The 23,245-nt window shown below is 37.4% G+C and overlaps 1 protein-coding gene across 5 annotated transcripts in view; it reads right to left on the bottom strand.

Moving 5' to 3' along the window:
* PRIM2 (DNA primase subunit 2) overlaps positions 1-23,245 on the bottom strand; it is a 377,158-nt gene that overhangs the window by 102,442 nt on the left and 251,471 nt on the right. For all 5 annotated transcript variants that reach the window (XM_045843197.1, XM_045843198.1, XM_045843199.1 and 2 more), the window contains 3 exons: positions 22,963-23,030; positions 5,206-5,278; positions 547-732 (listed from right to left, as the gene is read on the bottom strand). In XM_045843197.1, coding sequence (XP_045699153.1) covers positions 547-732; positions 5,206-5,278; positions 22,963-23,030 — 327 coding nt within the window. The remainder of the gene's footprint in view (positions 1-546; positions 733-5,205; positions 5,279-22,962; positions 23,031-23,245) is intronic.

The raw sequence follows: 23,245 nt of genomic DNA, 5'->3' as shown, positions 1-23,245 counted from the left end.
CATATGAAAGGGATTGATTCTATGACAGAAGCCATAAGCAGGAGTCTACAGGAGCTGAGCAGGGCTGCTGAGGACAGGACATTGTGGACATCACTCAGTCATAGGATTGCCAGGAGTCAGAGCTGACTCACTGGCAGGTACGCACACATATATTTGTAAGCTATATATACACATACATTCCTACAGAAATATAACTCAGAAAGTAATTTCAGTCTCATAACAACTACTGGCAGTATACCTACAGAGGAGAAGACTCTTCATTTAGGCATTGCTTTACACCTTACACTGCTGTTTCAATCTTCCCCTTGGAATTAATGTAACTCTCCCAATTTTTTGCTTAGCATCTATTAGATTAAAAAATGAGGGGTCTTTTGTTTGGTTTTGTTTTCACCTAAAAGAAAGTGTAGGCATGTTTATCTTTTAGAATTTTCAAGTACATTTCAGGAGCATATTGTGTATGCTCCTAAATGGTGTATCAAAAAATACACCATTTAGTTTTCAGACCAAAGTAAAATTTCAGTGACTGTTCCCATTTTCCATTATTACCTTGTCTGGATCCATCTTTCCTCTGATAAATTCCTGCTTCCAGAACTGCAATGCCTGCTCCAATGTCAAACCAATGCCCTTCAGGAAGAGGCCATACTGCATTCGGCCTCCATGGCGAAGATGGTGGTTTTCCCGCAACGCTTTGTGTAACTGACGCATGCAAGGTGGAAAGGATTTGATGGAAAGCTACAAGAAAAAAAGAGGTTTTGGTTACATGGAAGATTTATCAAGTCAGTCACAGTATTTGTTGCAAATTCCATCTAATTTGCAAATTGCAAATTCATTCTAATTGCAATAAAAACAAAAATTATAAGAATTAATGTCTTATTGTGATTATAGATGAACTTTTTATTACTATTTTTATGTTGATTACATGTTGAAATTATAAATATTTTGGCTTGGGGGTTAAATAAAACATTAAAATTTATTTAAATGAATTCTTTTTAAAAATTTTAATTAAACTTTTTCCTTTGAGAAACTATAGATTCACATGTAGTTGTAAGAAATAACACAAAGAGATATTATCATATATCCAGTTTCCCCCCAAAGGTAATATCTTATAAAACTAAATTATATTATCACATCCAAGATATTGACATTGACATAACCCACTAGTCTTAGTTAGATTTCCTCAGTTGCTCTTACATGTGCATTCCTGTAGTTTATTTCGTTTTATGTAATTTTGTCACAGGTTCCGGCCTCCACCATCACAGTCAAGATGCGGAACTGTTCCATCACTGCGAGGATCCCTCATGTTTCTCTTTCATAACTGCCCCTACCTACATTCTGCACCCACCTCCACCCCCTCACCCTTGAAAACTATTAATCTATCTCTATAAATTTGTCATTTCGAGTATGTTATGTAATCAGATAGTATGTCATGTTTTGGGATTAGGTTTTTACTCAGGATAACTCCCACGAAATTCATCTTAGTTACTGTGGGTATCAGTAGTTCACTCCCTTTTTATTGTTGAGTAATATTCCATGGCATAGCTAAACCACAATTTGTTTAACCATTCACTCGCTTTAGGGCATTTGGGCTATTTCCAGTTTGGGTTGATTTCAAATAAATGAATGTACAGGTTTTTGTGTGATCATAAAATTTAATTTCCCTGGGATAAATGCTCAAGAGCACAGTTGCTGAATCACAGATGAACTTTTAAAACAAAGAAGAACACAAAAATAAGAGAAATGGTTCTCGAAAGGAATACTCAAATAAATGTATTAAAGAAATCAACAGTTCAAACAAAGAAGTACAGGTCATTCCTTTGGCATCAAAGGTAAAATATCATTGTGTGCTTTCAATACAACTGTTTCATTCATGGTCTTAATTGCATTCTCTCTGACTTCTTCAAATATCCTCCTCCCAGGACAAATCCTCACCCCTTCAGCTATTCCTTGGCAAGTTCAACTTTCCCCATAAAAAGGAGCAGGTCGTACTTTGCTTGAGGTCCCTGCTCCCTCTAGTGGCGATGCAGTTTCTTCATGCTTTCACAGCAACAACCAAATTTTTCCATCCCTAACCTGCTTTCAGTCAGGTCCCTAGCCTCCCTGGGCAGCCCTACTGAAAAGCCTTCTATGTGTACATTCTTGTTCCTTCATACTATTACTAAATCATTTTTCTTAACTATTATTCTAATTCAAAACATCAATGAATATTCAACATCCTTAGTATGAATATGCAAGTTTCCCTCAATATCTATAGTGAACTACTTTTCAATTATATGCCACAGAACAAATATTTATTGGATGTTTTGGGCAATGAGAAGGTTAATAAAACATAATTTTCCCTGTTACTCAGTTAAGTGAAGGAAAGAGGCCTCCAACAGGGGCATAAATCATGCCGAGGAAGCTTGTGACAGTGCAGGGTAGAAGAGCCATCTGTGACTCCACCAATACGCACGCTTTGCCCCAGCCAGCTGGGTTATTCCAAGATCACAAAGTTGTGGTTTGTACCTCCTCATTTTCCTCATTCCACAAGCTCTGCCTGGTACAGTCTTGCCACTCCCTATGCCATCCAGCCAAAGCCCGGTCATTCATCAAGACCCAGCACAACTACTTCCTTTGGCACAATTCCTTGATGAGTTTTTACTCATTCAATCACCAAATAGCCACTGAATACAACTATGTGTATAATCCTGGGCAACCAGCAATGAACAAAGAAGGCAAAGACACTATTATCAGAGAAACTATATTCTAATGGGAGAAGACAGACAATAAACAGAAATATAAGTGAAAAAAGATAATGTCTGATTCCCAAAGCACTGGAAATAAAATAGAATAAAGGGTCAAGTGTAAAAAGGAGAGGAGTACTTTAACTTGAGTGGCCAGGGAAGCCCCTCTGAGCACATGGCACTGCAGCTAAGGCATACATTTTAAGTAGGACTCCAGTCAAATACAGATCCAAGAACACTGCTCCAGCGAAGGAAACACATGCAAAGGTCCTGAGAAGGAAGGAGTTTGTGTGCTAAAGAGAGCATAAGGAGGCCCATGTGGCTATGGCACAGTGAGTGAGTCAGAATGAGGAAGACAAAATTGAAATAAGTATATGTGCCTTTACTGGCCATACTCATGAGTTTGGATTTTAATCTAAATGTGATGCAAACCCAACAGAGGGTAATGAACAGAAGACTGACATGGTCTGATACACAAAGAGAACTCTGGCTGTCATGCAGTGAACAGAATAAACAGAAGCAAGAACGAAAACAGGAAGAACAAGTAAAAGAGATTTTGGCAATAATCCAAATAATGGAAATGAAAAAGATGAGGTGTAGGTGTAGCAACCATGGGATGGAAAAATGACCGTGGATATCGAGCTGACAAGGAATTAGAAGGCCAGGGTATGGGATGAGTCATCAACGTGGATGCTGCGGAGGTCAAGAACAGTAACAGGAATACTGCTAGTACAAAAGCCCATGGCCAAGTGCTAAAGCCATCAATGAATGAGGGCAAGGGTCATGAAATATCAGGGGGTATAGCAGTATCACAGGGCTTTAAAGGAGCTGGGAGTTCTGACCATAGAAGGCAGAGGAATGGTTTGAAAGTGGTCCTGTAGACCCAGGAAGACACATCCCATACTTTATACATAGAGTGTGGGAGAAAAAAGCAGCTTCTACTTGAAAGAGGCTACAGGGCAAAGTGTCATCGAGGGAGCCAGACTGTAGTTAGAGAACAAATCTAAAGGAAACATTTAGAAAAAAACTGAGAACATTGAGGGCTGTGCTAATGGCATGCCACAGTGACCGTCAGACAATACAAACATAGAGTAAGGAAGAGATCCAGGTAAGGATCTATTTGTATCACTTAGCACAGGTTCTCGGTCACAGTAAGGTCAATGAAGACAGAGGTGTTTTCTGTTTATTCACCTCTCAATCCACAGGCACAGTGGCTGGAGCCTAATTGATGGGCTTAATACATACTTACTAAATGAATTAATAATCATATTTCTATACCTTCCTACAGTATCCAGCCAAGTTCACGTTTGCTTGTGAATGTGATAGAATTAGAAATACAATTGACTTCTAACCATTCACATAATATACACAATCATATGTCAGGGGAAGTGTTAGAGATTTCAAATCAACTGTATAAGGTAGGCAATCCTATTGTTATCTCTAGACATATTAACTGCAAGTGTTGATAATAACTTTTCCAATAGGTAAGACCTATTCCTTCTGGTCTCTAAAAACTCATGGTCTCTCCTTATTCATCTTGTTATAACTCTTGTTTCCAAGCATTAAAATATCAGTATATTTTCAATTTATTGTAAATAATTTGGTAATTGTCTAAACAAAGATTATTTGTGGCTCCTTATATTCCATTTTTTGGATAATTTGGATAAAGGGGGAATTCAACTATGCATTAAAGAGAAACCCTACGGACTACAGTCAAGCATGCTACTCCTTCACCCTAACTATGGAACCACAGAGTGAAGTTGGAACACAACAACCAGTAATCTAGTGGCAATCCCAGGATGAGAGCCTGCACTTAGCGGTATAGATTTTATCCTGCCAAAATGCATCATGTTAAAGTCCTAATCCCCACTACCTCAGAATGTGGCTGTATTTGGTTCTGGGGCCTTTAAACATGTAAAGTTAAATGAGGCCATTGGGGGTGGAGCCCTGGTCCAATTTCTAAGAAGAGGAAGAGACACTAGGGACGCAGGCACAGTGGAAAGACCATGTGAGATGAGGCCCCAGAAGAAATCCCACTTGTTGACACCTTGGAGTTCTAGCCTCCGGAACCAAGAGAAAATAAATTTCTGTTGTTTAAAGCACCCAGTCTGTGCTATATTGTTACAGTAGCTCTATCAAACAGACACATTTAGTAGTTTCCCACCTTTTCTTTTCTAAATGTATAATGTATTTAAATAGAAAGACATAAACACCATTTAGCTATCATCAATTAAAAGAATTTCCCTCTGGAGTAATCAACTATATCCTGGTTTTCATCAGAATACAATTTTCTGATTAATTTTGGTGTTCCTATGATTTAAAAATATCTTATGTATAGCACGTGGGATTTCCTTTAAAAATTATTGGCAGGCTAAGAAATAATATTCTCTCCCAATCTTCCCACCCAGAAATAATCTTTGGTTGAAGAACGTCTGTGCTTCCTCCATTGACAAAAGGTCTAAACTTAAAGGGGCACGATGCTTACCGAATCAATTTGATCTAAAGCAATCTTCCCAACGTTTCCCTGTGTGCTGTAATCTTGACCAGTGTAGGAATGACTAAAATGAAAAAGAAAAAAAATATTGAAATAAGATTGTAAAACATTTTTGGTCACATTAAAGGGAATTATTATGATGATGATATTAAGTCAGAATGAGAAAACATTTTATAGATAAACCTTAGCAGAAACATAGCTCAGGGTTTTAAAGGTATTTCAATAGAACACATTTAAGTAACTTACCTAAAAATAGTACAAGAATATAGTGACACTCTCCCTCATTCCTAGCCTAGAGTGCCACTTTCCCATTTCTTAGTAGCATAATGCAAATTGTTAAAGTTCAAACTTCTACTACTGACCCTTTATTAACAGCACAGCAGCACAGCAAGAAAGAAAGTAGGGCTTAATTCAGGTATAATCACTTACTAGTGGTAAGTCCCTGAGCAAGTTACTTAGACTCTCTATCTCCCTGGTTCCTTATCTGTGAAATGGAGATGGCAATGCCTGCTTTGCAGTGTTGATAGGTCTGAATTGAAATAACTTCCCATAAAGTACAGGGAATATAGTCAGTAATATTGTAGTAACTATGTATGGTGTCAAATGGGTACTAGTCTTAGTGGGGTGATGACTCTATAAGGTACATAAATGTATAACCACTATGTTATACACCTGAAACTAACATAACACTGTATGTCAACTGTAATTGAAAAATAAAACAATTACTTAAAAGATCTGAAATATAACCCTGGCTGGTGTGGTTCAGTAGACTGACCATCAGCATGTGAACCAAAGGGTTGCTGGTTCGATTCCCAGTCAGGGCACAGGCCTGGGTTGCTGGCCAGGTCCCCAATAGGGGACTTGTGACAGGCAACCACACATTGATGTTTCTCTCCCTCTCTCCCTCCCTTCCCCTCTGTCTAAAAATAAAATAAATAACATCTTTTAAAAAATCTGACATATAGTAATCACTGTTTATTAAAATAGATTAACATCCAAATTGCACTTTATATATGCAGAGTTCTTATCTGTATCATCTACATACATCCTCACAACCCTGAAAGCATTTTTATTTTACATTCGACAAATGAGGAAATGGAGACTCAGAGGGGTGAGGAACTTGTCAGATCAGAAAGCAAGTTAGCAGTGCAGTGAGGAACTCAAACCTTTTAACTCCCAGTTCCACTTCTTTACATGCCATAATAAATTTCCCTGTAGTATTATTCATAAATTAGGATTTTAACTTTACATATATGTATATATATAGATACACACACATAACTTTGTAACTTTTCATCTCCTTACATAAATAACACCATGCCCAACTCCATAAATACTGATTCAGATGCAGACACTCAGATACAACACAGTGAGAAACAACAGCTGTAGTACACGGAAAACCACAATCCAATCATGATCCACGCAGACTCCACAGCCAAAGGGGAACCTGGAATAAAGTACCACTGCAATCATAAAGAACTGCAGACTCTCTACATTCCATCTGGTCAGTAAAAATTCCTGCTTCAGAGTGACATAAATACACACACTCAAGGTGCTCTGTAGAAGGCTGTTGTTCCTACAGCCAATCAATTGTACTGACTAAACAATGGGAAGGGATGATGAAACAAAACTACAGTACAGCTGGGGGTGCTACAGCCAAGGCTAGGAGGCTGTTAGGAATATAGATTTCTCCTCCCTATCTCCCTCCTTCCATGGATTCAGAAGGGCCTGAAAAGCACTGAGAGCAGGAGGAATGGGATGCCAAGGAGTGATACAGAACGACTCCACACCCCAAAACACGCCTTCTTGCTCCTGGTGTATTTATCGCTTGAGTAACAAAAATCTGATAACTCCACTCCTTTAAACCCAGTGGTTCCATGGCAGAGAAAGCTCATGCTAAGTTAAACCAACAATTGCCATTTAATTTTAATATTTCACATTTTAATATAGAGAAAACCAGGTAATTGTGTCAATGGAATTCCCAAACTAAAAATGTGTTTCAGGTCCCAGTACATCTTACAGTGGGGCAGAGGCAGCAACAGGAGGCCAGGTGTCTGAAGGCCCGCTCTTGTTTTGTTTTCTAATCACCAGCGGGCAAATAGGAGTGAGTCACTCACCATCCTGATTTGTACTGTCCTCACTTGTAAAACGGCACTAATAATGCCAGGCTTGCCTGACTGCCAGAAATGCTGGTAAATTAAATGAAATAATATATTCAAAGCACTAATTAAAATCATTAAATCATATTCCAGTACACAGAGCGATTGCAGCCTTGGCTAATAAGTACAGAAAAAACAGCACGGAAGTGAGGGGAGCACAACCCTGTAGAGCCATGAGCCCGTCGGGAGGTGTGGGCCACTCCACTGACCCCTGCAAGCTTCAGCTCCTTAGTCTACAAAATTGACTGCAATCATGTAACAGGACTGTTCAGGTCCAATAGACTGATAAACACAGAAGTGCTCCACCACAGGAAAATGGTGTACAAGTGTGACTGTGGTGACTAAATAAACATAGCCAGGGGTTACCATGAGGAAGCTTCTCTCGGCCCAGAAAAGTACAAAGCATACGAAGTACAAAGAGAAGGTGTGTAAAAAGGAAACACACATTTGCCTGAATAACAGCGCAAAATGCTTGTTCCTCTACACTTCAGTAGAATATGCAAAATAGCTAAATTCCAAGGGAAAAAAGTAAAAAGAGAATGCTAGTAATAATTAGTGCAAAGACTTTAATGGATATTAATAACTACCAAGAGGACATAAAAAACTATGTAGACGTATTTCTAAAAATATTATTAGTAGACAGGAAAATGGCCACCAGCCAATCCAGTGGGGACAAGCATGGAACCCAGGGGAGGAAAAATGATAGAAATGAAGATGTTAAGCTTCAGAATTAAGAGTGAGATTTCTGCTCTGCTCAGGATCAGAAGGGATGATAGCTCATGTCTTGGTTAAAAGAGCTGGTACATCATAGCTATTTAATACATGTTTGAACTAGTTATGGAGAGATGAGGTAGGGGAAGTTTTTGGGTGTAACACTAGAAAGGCAGGTCATGGGAAGCATTGTTTCCAATACTTTGTAGGCAATAAAGAACCATGAAAATGGTTTTAGGGAAGAATTCACAGAACCAGACTTACACTTGAGAAAGAAGAGACTGGAGGAATGACTAGAAAGGGGAGAGACTGGGCCAGAGACAGTCAGCAGGCAGAATACTGCAGTAATCCAGAGAGGAGAAGGCGGGAGGGAGCCTGAGGTAAAGTGGTGCCAATATGGAGAAAGGAAGGCAATCAAGGCAGGAAAAAAAAGGAACGAGGAATGCTGTCATAACAGAACAAAGAACAACTCACATTAACTCGCAAAACTGGACCTTCGTCTTTGCCCTGGAGGCATGGCTGGAGGTTGCCAGTGAGATTCATAACAGGCAGCCAGGGAGGAAAGGCGCTTTTCTGCCACATTCGGAACTCAGCCTCAGCTTTACAGCACACTGCTTCCTAATGAATGCAGATGCTACACCAATGAACTGTCAACATATATTCTTCTTTTTATGATTTAAAAAAATCAACTTTACAAAAGAATATTTCTTATACTGGGAAAACACAGAAATAGAAATAGTAATTCTTAACACTGAAATCATTTCTAATTAGTTCAAGAAATGGACAAATAGGTATTTGCAAATATAGAGATATAAACACATGTAAGACCAGCAGAAAACACTGTTTTCTGTCCATTTTAAATAATGTTTTTCTGAGAAACATTCATTGTTACTTATGTATAGTTTTTCTAAAAGGGGGATTTAGGAGGCATAAAAGTTTTCCTCATTGTAACCTTTCATAAAAGAGTAAATTGGGATATACCACACGTACAATTTTTTCAATACAGTAGGCCAACAAATATTTTAATGGACCACAAAATTCAAATTATGTCACTAATTACTATTTTGCCAAATATAAAGAGTAATATTTGATTAACTAATTAGAGAAGCCTGAAACATATCAACATGTGATTTTAATTCTCAGTTTAGCTACAAATTAGCCATGAGTTAAAAAAAAAAAGGCAAGTCAAACTATGCATAAATTGGTTTATCATAAATACACTGGGGAGGGATGGCAGTGACACACTGGCACCCTCCTTGATGCATAACTTATCTTTTATCTGCCAGAGTATCAGATGAACAGCACGAGGGTAAATGTTTATCATTTTCTCAAATTACCAAAAAGCCAGAAAAGTAGTGAAAATAATGATATGATTCAGTAAGTAGTCAATTAGAATACTCTCTGAAGATACTAGGTTATAAAGAATATAGTGTACTTTTACTAAATGTAACAATTACTACACTGCACCAGCCAAATTAACACCTTCACTACCCAAACAACCATACAAATACATAAAACCCAGGATAAAAATCGTTAGGCTGTCAAACAGGCTTTCCTCCAGTTATTGTCCTTATCTGGATAGAGCAGGCTCTAATTACCAGGAAAACCACAAAAGCAACCAAAATGCATTCAAGCATCCCTGTATGGCCCCTGAATCATCCAGCGCACACTCAATAAGCACCCTTGTAACCAAGAAAGGTCAGAAAGGAGTGAAGGGTCCAGAGAAGGTGCAGAAGGACAATGTGATCAAATGTGCCCCGAGCCCACAGAGAATAAGGTCTCTTCAAAAACAAGGGTGGGAGGAAGACATTAGCGGCATTAAAGTTCTTAAGCAATGAAATAGCACTGACTACAGAGTTATGTGCTTTAGAAACACAGACCACAGGACTCTAGAATGCTATTAGAATGCTGCTAGAATGACTGACAACAGAGTCTGGGCTGAATAAGAGAAGTCTGTTAAGCCAGAAGGGAGAGGCGACTTGGGGGACAAGCAGGAGAGGCTGAAATGAAAGATGGCAATCATTGAGAATGAGAGGGACTGGGCACAAAGTGGAAAAGTAAGAGATTATTCTCAGAAAATAATTTGAAGGTTTAGAAGTAGGATGTGATGGTCACATAAAAGTCAAAGGCCTGGTTGTTTCAGTATTTTTATCATTTTAGTTTAACAATTTTATACTCATTAAAACATTCTTAAGTTTTGACCAAGTTCATAGGTATGTGATTTGAGTTTATTAAGGTTGTTGTAGGGGTTTAAAGGTGAGCATGAGATAAGAAGGTGGCATTTTGGAGTAATAAAAAGGTCTGTTTTTCTCAGAGTCTGGAAAGTTAGTACATATCAGATGGACAGGGAGAAAGAGATAAGCAAAACCAAGGAAAATTTTAAACCACAGTTTATAGAAGAGGTTGCCTTAGGTAAAGGGGTGGGGGGAAGGAAGACAAGCATAGGCTAGGGGAAAACTCTGAAATTGGGTAGGTGGGTCCTGAAGGCAGATCTGTAAACAAAACCCTATCTCCTTTTACAATAACATAGTGCTAAATTGACATTTTAATAACAATTTGAGGCTTTGTCAAGTTTAAAATCTTTAAAAACGTAAATGTATGCATAATGGTGGTTTCTAAGAAAACAATTTTGCAATTGTGGATAACAAACCTTCTAAAGATACAGAAGTAATTCAGTGTTTGCCCTCTATTTTTTTTTGAGGTGCTAATCCTAAACTCTCTAATCTACTCTGAGAGAACTAGTAATACACATAAAATATAAAAGCATCTTCTCACTGTAGCATTTGTTCAATAAACTTACATGCAATTTAAAACTCAATCACATCTGAGAAACTTTCCCCTCCCATATTATCTTGTTTATTAAATAGTAAGGGGTAAGCACAACCAAGTTTCCAATATAGCTAAAAAAAAAAAATCACCGTCAACAAAAATTGTAAGGCTAAGAGTTTCAACATATTGAAAGCTGAAAGAAACAAAGACTTTCAGAATATCCGTAAATATTTATGTAGCGAAGTTAAAATGATCCTATTGTAAATCCAATTAAAGCAATCCCAGGGGGTGAGGAGGTTGTGGGATAACGGAGACAGGGAGGCGGAACTCCTCACATCCCCAGGGAATGTGAACTTTCCCCAAACACTACCACACAAACATCTAATTTACAGAATAAACACAGAGCAACCGTACAAACAAGGTAAATCTGAAACAGATGTATCTGCGCACATCGGATCTGTGAATCACAAGGGAAAGGCAGGTCTCCTGGTCTCTGCAGAAACCACAGAAATTTAAGTCCTGCTCAGTGCACCACAAGTATCAACATGAGCACGTAGGTGCTCAGCAAGGACTTGTGTTTTGACTATTGCAACTGAGAATTCAAAACAAAAAGAAGAAATTATATGAAAGTGGATTTGTGGGTCTCACAGCAAGATTAGCTGGTTAAGAAAAAATAATAACCTTTTCATGCTGTGGCACTGATCGTTAGTGGAAGATGGATCATCACACCTCGGCTCCGCAAGTGGTAGTCAAGAGCTCCATCCACTACAGGGACAAAAATGCCACAGGGCGTAACAGACAAAATGAGAGGGCCAGAGTCAGCTTTTCAAAGGCGATTACTTCTCCAGCCACTTTCTCCTTTTTGAGGAGAATAGCAGGAGTTCTTCTCAATGCATGAGGGAATAAACAAGGAGCACTGGAATAGCTGCAAAAGTTTATAACTATTTTGCATCACAAGTAACAGTTTATAACTGTTTTGTATCACAAGTAACAATTTATAACTGTTGCTCCTATTCCAGTGCTCCTTGTTTATTCCCTCTTGTTTCTTCAGGAGTCAGAAAAGGAGACAGTGGTTGGACAAGTAATCACTTTTGAAAAGCTGGCTCTCTCCTCTCATTTTGTCAGTTATAGCAGCAGCAACTCCTCTTCATTTGCATAATTTGTTCCCAAGCCCCAAGCAATCATGGAGGCAAGAAAGAATAAAGGAATAAGTAAAATGACTAACAGCACAGGTTGCAGAATCCTCTAGTCCGGGTTTTGCACACACTAACTGTAGGACTTTGTGAAACCTCTCAATCTCTTTCAGTGTCCTCACTGGTAGAGAGGGATCGCAAAGGGGGTCACAAAAGTACCTCCCTCCAAGGGCTATCGTGGAGACCAACACAGATGTCTGTAAAAAAGTTTACCACAGTATTTTTCACTCAAATTTTAATCATCACCATCATCATCTGGGCCTAATTTTATTGCATTTAAATGTTTTGGTGGTTGTTTTTCTTCTTAACATTTACCAGTTTCTTCCCTTGAATATTAGGGAAAAATACATTTCTTTCCTACCTTTTTTATACCATCACATAAAATATTTAATCTTGAAGTTGGAGGATATACGTGTCCTTGAATAACCTGATGATCTGGAATGGTTTTATCTACACTTATACATTCAAAAGGTTTCCAAAGTACAAAAATTCAACATCAAATATTTCAATCTCCACTTCCATGGAGATTTCAATGGAATCCAGTTTTACGGAGCTGGACTGTCCAATACAGTAGCCACCAGCCAAACAGGACTACTGAGCACTGGAAACACTGTGTGGTCTGAACTAAGACATTTAATAAATGTAAAGCATGCACCGGATCTCTAAGACTTAGTATGAAAATATCATGTAAAACATTCCATTAGTCATTTTTTCACATCAGTTACATGTTGAAATGATATTTTTGGATAGAAGTGAAATAAGATTAAAATTAATTTTACTTATTTCAAAATTACATAAGTGGTTCACATTTGTAGTTCTCATTACATTTCTACTGAATGGCACTGCTGTCATACACAAGGCAATCAAATGATTCTTGAGGACCGGGTATACCTGTCAAATAGCCAACTGACCTACCTTAACTTCTATTTGCCAAGTTAAGATCAATTTCTGTTACTTATAAGCAGAATATGAGCCACCATTGGGCCTACTAAAGGGAGTGCCTCAAGTCCACTGCAAATATGCTTGTTTTCACAACAGTCTGTCCACATAAGCTAGTTTTACTTGGGAATCAAGTTTTAAATGTGAGCCACAGGTTGCCACATATACTATTAAAGAAGCAATCTTGAATTCTGATTAGCTGGAGGTAAAATGAATACTTTCTTTGGGGGAAAATAAAGTGGTGACAGATTTCTTTCTTTTCTTTTTGCCTGTTTATTTGCATAATTTTTTAAAATTATTTTATTGTTGTTCAATTACAATTGCCTGCATTTTTCCCCCACCACTCCCACCCACCCCAGCCAAGCCCACCTCCCTCCCTTGCTTCCACCCTCCCCCTTGGTTTTGAGGAAGGGTTTTCAGGAACTACTATAAAGGACAGATTTCTATTTGGGAATCTTTGGGGCTGCTTGGCCTACCTCAATACCTAATTACAACGGTCTGTTCTTCTGTCATTTGTAAGAAGCCATGCTAGGTGGGACAGCAGGACTCTGGATGACAGAAGACCTTGGGACAGACTGGAAAGAACTCCTCTCCCATCCTTGGGGAGTGTGTCTCTGCCCACCCTCCCCAGCAACAGACTGATTCTGAGGTTCATAAAACAATTAACATATGAAACATATTTCCTTTCTTTGTCAAGAATTTCCCAGAACTCTTGAACCTAAAGAGGTTAATACTATTTACTCCTTTCTATCTGGCAGGCTACAGTTTATCCTATTTTAAAAACTGGTATGAAATATAAAAAAGCAGTGAAGAAAGCATCACAAGTAATCAAAACTGATCTCTACATCAAGGAAACATTTATTGGGACCATTAAGAAGTAAGCTAAGACATCTTTCAAACGAACTGTAATCCCCTACATCATTCTATAAGAGAATACAGAGTTCCAATACAGCCTTCTCACACACAGCCAGGTGTAATCAACGGCACAAATGGAAAAACAATTTCAGGAGGAGGAAACAAAGGTTTTGTGTATCGCCCATCTATCCACTTTTGCAATCACAATTTTACCACTTTGGACGTTAAGAAAAATAGTCTGTCCACATAAGCTAGGCTATTCAGACATTTAGAAAGCACGATCCCTGCAGTTTGGATTTGTTAGGTGGGTAGGAAATCCAAGGAGCTGAAGTTACAATATATCATTTCCAGCTGTGACGGATATCACACGAAAATTCACTCAACAGCTGTCACCACTGAAATTGAAATTAGTTTCTTTTTACAGCTAAATCCCGAATAAATGGTATCCAACTTGTGTTGGCCCAGGTGATTTTCCCTGCAGTTATTCCAAATGAGAACACAATCAATGAAACTCTGTTAAAAATTGAATGTAAATTATTTTCCACAAGCTTAAAGTCTGCAGTTACATTTTAAAAAATCTTCCTAAAACTACCATCACCATATGCAGTGTAATAATCTATATTTCTCTACAACTGGGACATATTCTGTGATACCAAGAGGCTCACATATTCAATAAAAATCAGGGTCAAATGGGTTTCCATGTCAGATGAGAAGCATAAACACCACACTTGCCACTTTATTTTGGGTTGACCTCATCTTGCTCCATATGGCCCATATTTTCCTACTTACTCCAATTTCTAAGTTGCAACAATCCTGTGAGAGCTAAAAGGTGCATCTCATTCTTCTATCAAAAATATCTGTACCTTACATTTGACTAAAGTCATTAAACTGTATGTTTAAAATAAGTGCAATTTACAGTATATAAATTATACCTCAATGAAACTGATGTAAAATACATAGACACTTATTGGTAAGATACATTCAAACTACAGACCTACATAGGAATTTTCACCAACAAATACCTCTATTTTCATAAGTAAATTTTTTATATTGCTTTACATTCCTAGTATATATTCTAGTAGTATAACTGATTTGGTTTTGACCCAAGAGAGTTAAATAATTACAATACAGAAAGGTTGCCTAAGAGAGCAAGGCACCAGTCACAGGCACTACGTACAACCTCATTACAAAGTCTATTGTTTGCAAAGGTGTGTATTTGCCTTGACTAGGTAGCCAGTCAGAGAGACTGAAAAGATTTTCCTATCTTCTTTCTATATTATTAAAAAGAAAATCAGGAATTTATTTATATTTATGTGAAAATCATTTGTTAACTCTTTTATTTAACTTTAAAACATGTTAAGCTAGCAAAGTTAATTAAGCTAACCACAAAAACTCAGGGAAATTTAGTATTCTACATAAATTCAGTTTCTTGTAAAACTGAAGAAAAGTGATACAAAAAGCTGTTTTCAACTCTCCAAAAGAAAACCCTCACCGTGAAAAGTAGACCAATGGTCCTCCCAAGATGTTCACACTCTGATCCTGGAACCCGTGCACATATCAGGTCACAGGGCAAAAGGCACTATGCAGATGTAATTAGGGTAAGAACCCTGAGATAGGGCGATTTGTTGTGGATATCCATTTGGGCCAATCTAATCACAGGAGCCTAAAAGCAGGAAACTTCCTCGGGTGGAAACAGAGACATGCAGCAGAGGTGGGGCAGGGTGGGTGGGGGTGACAGATATTGGAAGCATGACAAGGACTGACACGCTGTTGCTGGCTCTGAGGGGGGACCCACATGCAAGGTCCGGAAGGAGGCCTCAAGAGACTTACAGAAAGCATGACAAGAAATAGGGGCAGGCCTCTTGGGGCAAAGATGGGTACCCAGTTGACAGCCAGCAAGGAAAGAGGAGCTCAATCCTACAACAGCAAGGAACTGAATTCAGCCAACAACATGAATGAGCTTGGGAGCAGATCCTTCCCCAGGGTCTCCAGTAGGGACCATAGAGCCCCGCTGACAGCTTGAGTTTAGCTTGGTGAGACCCAGGTCAGATTTCTAAACTACAGAACTGTATGAAAATAAATTTGCAATGCTTTACACCTCTAAATTTGTGGTAGTTTGTTACGGCTTCAACAGAAGGTTCTGATCTACATGCGCTATTAAGGTTTAAAATTCAGCTTCCTGAATTTCATCTTTTTAAAGTCACTGGTTCACTTGTGAAGAACTCTGCCAGCTTCTCACCTGGGCACTATGACACCCTGAGAATAATGAATTCTTCTGTGTCTTCAAAGCTACACATCTCCTAGTTTGCTGCTGTTCTTTGTTCTTATCGCCATCTGCTGGAAAACATCTATGCCACGATTTTGCTTCACAGGTTTATTCAACCAAAGAAGCCTAAATACCCAATAAAGGGGAAATGGCTAAATCATAGGTGGCAAACACAAGGCCCTCGGGCCAAATCCAGCCCTCCACCTTGTTTTGGATGGCCCCGGCACCTTGTTTCTACCCGGCGGCAGCGCCAGGCTCTCACTTAACTATTAAGGAGTAGTTACATTTATACAGTCCTAAAACTACATTCGGGCCTTTGAAGGCAACCTCTGTTGCCTTCAAAATGAGTTTGACACCCTGGGCTAAGTAAAAGTAGATATATCCATCCTCAACCGAATATTATAAAGTCACTTATAATTAAAGCCATGACATCAATTGTTTACTTTATTACATGGTTGTGACATATTAAGTAAAAAATAAAAAGTTTACCCACTTTAATTATAATTACTTAAAAATATACATACAGACTACAACATAAGCCTAGCAGCAGTTTATCAGCGAGGTAGGATTTGTTTCTTCTATTTTTTCAAATTGTATATACTGTGCTTATAAACTGTATTAGAAACAATGAAATGACATTAAATTTGTAACAAAACGACAGATACTACCTCTCATGAAAGATTTCCCACCTTTCTCTTGATTAAGCTGCAGCATTTTTGTAGCACAGCCTTGTTCAGGGGGTGGGGGAGCACGTGTGTGTGCGTGTGTGTGTGTGTGTGTGTGTGTGTGTGTGTAAATTGGCCTCCTTCCCCTGTTAGAATATAAACTTCTTAAGGAACAACATCTACCTACTCTGCACTTAATCAGAGTATCCATTATGGTGCCCTTAACATGTTAGGCTGCCTTTAACAAAATGCTGACTTATGACAAGTGCATCTCTGAGAAGGCAGGAACACTTTTCCATACAGATGTGAGGAAAAAAAAATAATTCAAAGACAATAAATAATGGAAAAGGATATATTTTTTCTGATTTATTAATATCTTACAAGTTATCTGAAAAACCTTCACAATGATCACTGCGCTAAAAGCCTAGTATTGCTCTATGTAGAAAAGGAAATAAATATTACAGTTCAAGGCACTGCCAAGAGGCTGGACACAGTGATGAGAAAGAGCTGATAAACAACCGAAGCATGTGGACCGTGTTAAGGAGACCTTCGTTTCAGCCCTCAATTGATGGAAGTCTCTATCTGCTAAATATTTTTCTAATACATACATGAATTCCCACACAGTTTTCGATTTCAAAATGAGAACTAATCCAAAAAGGAAACACTGAGAACTGCACCACTATGGATACTGGGGAGAGCTTCCTTACAGAGACTGCATTTCTGATACAGAAATCTTTGCACATTCTTCACAGGAATAAACAGAAATGGGTACATATTAACCAAATGTACCACATTAGGGAAAAAAGTCACAACAATAGTCTGTAATAATACCAACTGAGTGAAGGTACTTTCATTATTTTAAATGACTTTAAAAGTCAATATCAACATCTGCTTACAAACTCAGGACACATGACATATTAATCCACACGACACAGCCTAAGTATTCACTGTCCACAATACTTTCTTTGCTAGCTTGTTGTATCCTCTATTTACACTTCATCATTGGGCTCAAATGTGGTAGTAAGGTGAGGAGCAAAAGCACAACAAATGCATGTTTTTGAAATTATCCTTTAAGAAAAACATTAAATGAAAGCAACTATTAAAGTAATCTTGAGGTGGAGGCGTAAGGAAGAAGATATCACTATGGGGAATGGCGTTATTTTTAAGGGAAAAAATCTCAATCACACAACTGAAATTATGATATGCAAGTTTTCCTCTCTAGTCTCATTTGTTTATACCCTGCATTTGTGACATAATAAATAAAAATAATAACCTTTAACACACGCCCTTGATAGTTCAATGCTACTTTATAAATATTATCCCAAGAGCATCGTCAATAAGGTAGCAAAAATACTTATGTATGACAAACTTCTACATTCACAGGAACATATCCCAAGACCTTTATATATCTCCAAATTAAAAATTCAGTACACTATAGAATTCATCCTAGGAAATGTAGTGATACATGGGCATCACTACATTGTGAAGTCACATTGAGATGTCGACACATTAGATGACTGTACCTAGATGTGTGAACTGGGGAGAACAGAAACAATGTTTATACAAATTCTCGCTGGCACTTTAGAATTTGTAACATTTGGGCATAAGTCTAACAAAGCAAGTTTATTTCTCCCAATGGAGAAGTTCTTGGTTCCAATTTTCAAAAATAGTAAAGTCTTATAAAATAATCCATTCACCTCTTTTGAGGGAATTGTAGTCCTTTTCATTTGAAAAATCAGGTTTTAACGTGAACTTACTGAGGCTCCATCACCAAACTTTAAAATAGGGACAATTGTAAGTGACCATCTCTTGCCCTCACTGGGTTTTTCTGAGCATGAACTAAAAAGCCATGTTGGAAAGTACTCTGTAAACTCTTGCCAGTTTGATTTCTTAATCCCATCTCCTCCTACCTCTTCTAAAAACTTCCCCTTTCAATTATTTCATCTTATTCTTATAGACATCATTTTCCCCTTAAAATCTATAAATATGCTCATCTTTCCAACTTTACAAGAAAAACACACACACTTCTTCAACCATGGAGCTCATTGAAAGAGGATATAGTACTCTTACCTTCCTTGCTCTTCCTATGCCTACACTCCCTGGATCTCTACAGCCTCAATTCTTCTTTGCTCCTTGGCTCCTCACAGGAATCGGACTTGTACCTGTACCATTACAATGTGGTGGCCAAGCCACCAGTGACTCACATGTGCCTAATCCAACTGACATTATGTAGTTCTGACCCGACTTTCCTGTGGGATTTGACAGTGTTTACCTTTCCTTTTTTAAATCTTTCCCTTAGTATCTTTGATACCTGATATCACTATTCTTTGCTGTGTTCCTGTTTCATTCAAGATTCTTCCCTAGTATTTTCACTGGTTTCTCTTTTAATTCATCTTCTATCGTTTCCATTGCTGCTCATCAGAGTCACTTAAACACTGATGTTCTTTGGGATCTATTCAGAAACACTTCCCCTTTTCTTGTCACTCTATACTCTTTCCTGGAGCAATCGCAATCATTCTCCTGATTTTAACCACCAGGCGTACTGTGATGATTAGCAGATGTCTCTCTCTGATGTACCCCTCACTCATAAACTGTGGTTTATATTCAGCTACTTACTAAACATTCCCCCCTCAATATCCTGCAACTAAACATGCCTCCCAATATACTCCACAGGCATCTCAAGTTTAAAATGTCTGAAACTACCAAATTTATAATCTCAGCAATCACATTCATTCCCTAATCTCTTTGTCTCCCTTTATTCTTCTTAGTTAAGGAAACATCAACATCCAAGTAAACATGAAGCTCAGTCCAGTCTGAGTGTCAACTGGAAGCCACTGTAGTGCTGGGCTCTGCACTAGGGAGTATGGAACCCAAAGCCAGTAGATCACAACCCTGTTACTCAAGGAAATAATTCAGTCAGGGGCACAGTTCAACTAATAAAACTAAGTAATTTGTGCTAAATTCTTTATGGAAAGATTTACAATCTCTCAAATGAAATCAAAACTGTAAACTCCTTCAGCACAGAAATTATGTCTATTTTTAAAATTCTAACCACATAATTGTTACACCAAAGCTCTTCAAGCAGTTAAATCCTATAAAATGATTTGTAAATTTCTCTGTATTGCTACTTCAATTTTTACAAGTATTTGTATCATTATCCCAAATTAGTTTTATTGACAAATTTAATTAAAATGATAGTCTTCATTCCACTTTGATCATCGAACACTAAAAATCAGATCTAATAATGATTTCAGTCTCAACCACCTAATGTCCATCTCCTCCACATAGCGTTTAAACTACACAGTTCATGCAAATTAATGATTATTTTTTCCTAACAAGATTATCATTACAGTCTCTCAAACCAAGTAGTATGCATTCCTGTTTTGACCTAAGCAAAAGAAAGGTAAAAAAAAAAAAGCATTGTGTTAAGACAGCCAAGAGACAATTCAATATGATTGAAAGCCATATCATGAGGTTACTTTGTACAACAGCAAGTGTCAAACTATGCACATCAACTGCCACCCTACATACAGATGTCTCTGACATGGTAATAAAATGAGAAACCATTTGGTTTAATAATAATAAAAAAGCAACACCAATTGGTGCATATTACATGTAGCATCTAGCCCTGGTTGCCTAGCAACTAGGCAGAAGTGAACCCCACAGAGAATGAAAGCCCTAAACGAATGTACAGTTTGTGCAAGTTTCAAGGACTCGAAGAGACATGCCAGTAGTTAATCTAAATTCTAGTTGACAATTACCATACTAAGGTGGAGGAAGGAAAATCCATCATTATCGCACTGAATCGAGCATTGACTCGAGGTGAGATTTGGCCCTTTTAGTGTGTATCTTCTATACCAGTGGTTTTATAGGAAGCATTGTCACAATATGATTTATGAATTATAAAAAGTACACATAAGTAAAAACAAAATATTAATGTTATAATATACATTCATTCACTCAACAAAATATATAATGAATATGTATCGTGTGCCAGATACTGTCCCAGCCACTGGGGACACAAATATGAAAGTCACTTCACAAGCTCTCAAGAAGCTCATACTATAATGGAGTACTCAGACAAGTAAACAGACAAGTACAACATTGTAAATTCTGTGAGACTGAAGTAGCTACAGGATATTATGGAAACACATATAAAAAACATCAGATGCTGACTGAGGGGAGGGGAATGGGAACTAAATGAGGACACAAGCTAAGTATTAAAGGACAAGCAAAATTTAGTCAAGTTATAAATGTGGCAGAAGGGGAAAAGAGCATTCCAGGCAGAAGAACATTTACAAGGGCATAGAGATAAGTAAGAGCATGCTGTATCAGAGCAACTTCAAGGCACTCGAAGGCACTAGAAGTTAGGGTACCAGTACTAAAAGAAGAGTCCAGAGAAACAAGCCAAGCTTCTTCCAGAGAACCTAGTATGTGAGACTAAGAACTTCAGACTTCATGCAAAATGAAATTGAAGGGACAGAAAGGTTTTAAGCCAAGGAATAGTATAATAACTCTGAAAATTATGTGACATATTTTAGAGAGGGCAAAGTTGGTGTCAAGAGCAGACAAGACACTACCACAGTAAGATAGGTACTCGAGATAAAAAAAAGCATCAACAGATTAGAGCAAGGGGGTGGGTTGGGGAAGTGACTCAAATGTGATTCACTAACATAATGCTCTAGGAAATTGAACAACTAGGCATATTATTTATGATATTCAGTCCTGATGAAATGGTAGTCTGACCCCCCCCCTCACAACCAACAAAACAACTACGAAGTTAAAAAGTACAAGTCTGGAAGGAAAAGTTACTAGAAAGCAGGATAGGAGAGCAGGGAAGGGGAAAAGGAAAGAAGGAGAAAAAAAGAAAGGATACTAAAAGATACTGGAAATTAGTATCTATCCAAGTTTATGAATGAAAAGTGATAAAGAAAAAAATTAAAAACCATAAAGGAAACCACTATTGGTGCTTGGCTACCTAAACCTTGAAAATGTTGGTAGGTTGGATAATTAAAACCTTTCAGAAAAAAAGTTTGTAACAAATACAATGAAGAGTTATTATCTTTCATATTGAAAGTTTACTTAATATATTTAAAGTTTATTTATATTGAAAATTTGCTTAAGATGAAATACAAATCAGAAGATGCTATAAATAAATGCGCAAAGATACAAATAGTTAATCCTATCCCAGAATAAGAATTGGTAATAAAATGTTTTAAAATCATTCTAAATAAATGAAATGTACATGATCACAATAGTATCTCTACATTAACTATTAAATTAGCAACTGTCCTGACTGCCCCAGCTTGTTTACAGTATGGTAACATGGGTGACCTTATACAATATGAAAATATACGTAGAATAAGATTTTAACACACATATACTTAAATCTTTGAAATGGTTCATACACTTTGACAAAGGAATTCTACTTCTGAAAGTCTATACTAAAGAAATGGTCAAAAACACAGATAAAGGTATACATGTGGTATTTTTTTATACTAGTGAAAAGAATTGGAAATAGTCTAAATGCCCCCCAAAGAGAGATAAATACACTACAGTATATCCATATAAGAAAATATAAGAAAGCATCATATAGTCACTAAAAATTATGTTTTTGGAGAGAGTCTAATAACAAAAAGTCTTACAATCTTTATTTTAAAAGGAAAAAATAAAGTATATAAAAGTATAATCTCAACACTGGGTTTTAAAAACATTATAAAAGGAAGAAGTATTCTGGGTTGTTAGTTTTACTCTCCTGTTTTTTCTAAGTTTGTTTGTTTGTTTGTTTTTAATGAGGATACATTATTTTTGTATTTGGAAAATAAATCCTACCTATTTCTTTTTCCATCATAATCCATGTGGGGATCCCAAAGTATTACTTGGCTTTGTATTTAAGTAAATAGCTCCTTCTTAGTGATCTTCCTTTTGCCAGTCATCTCTACTCATTTTAACTTAAACTTATCAACTAGTTCTACACACTTTTATTGAATTGAAAGAGTTTTCTATAGTACCCTAAAGTCAATGGTAACAAGTGTATTATATTAAGAACTTCATCTTAAGTCACTGAATTAAAGCAAGAAAAAAAAACTAAGTTTTTAATAATTGAAGGGGTTCTTGCCACTTTAATACACTTGACTTGCTATAATGCACTTGCATTTATAAGCATTAACAAGGATGTGTCTTCATATTACCTGAGATGTTTAAGCAGAGGCTGAAGTCTCTCATCAGACTGCACGGCAGGCAAGGACCTGGCGGTTAACTACAAACAAAGAATAGGGTTAGTAAAAACAGCAAAGGTCAAATATGAACATGTCTGAACACTGAATGCAAAATGGGGATAAGGTAGCAAAGGGAGAGGGAGTACTTAACATGTAAGGGCATTTTTCTCTTTGAATCAAAGAATTGTATAGGAAACTGACACTTTATATAATTAAAGCAAACTATGTGGTCCTAAATTTATAGGTTATGTCACTG

This window comes from Phyllostomus hastatus, unplaced genomic scaffold (genome assembly GCF_019186645.2).
Source record: "Phyllostomus hastatus isolate PE091 unplaced genomic scaffold, TTU_PhHast_1.1 phas_contig_40, whole genome shotgun sequence".
NCBI classification, from domain to species: domain Eukaryota; kingdom Metazoa; phylum Chordata; class Mammalia; order Chiroptera; family Phyllostomidae; genus Phyllostomus; species Phyllostomus hastatus.
The sequence above is the reverse complement of the archived record's forward strand: the minus strand, read 5'-3'. Positions and strand labels throughout refer to the sequence as shown.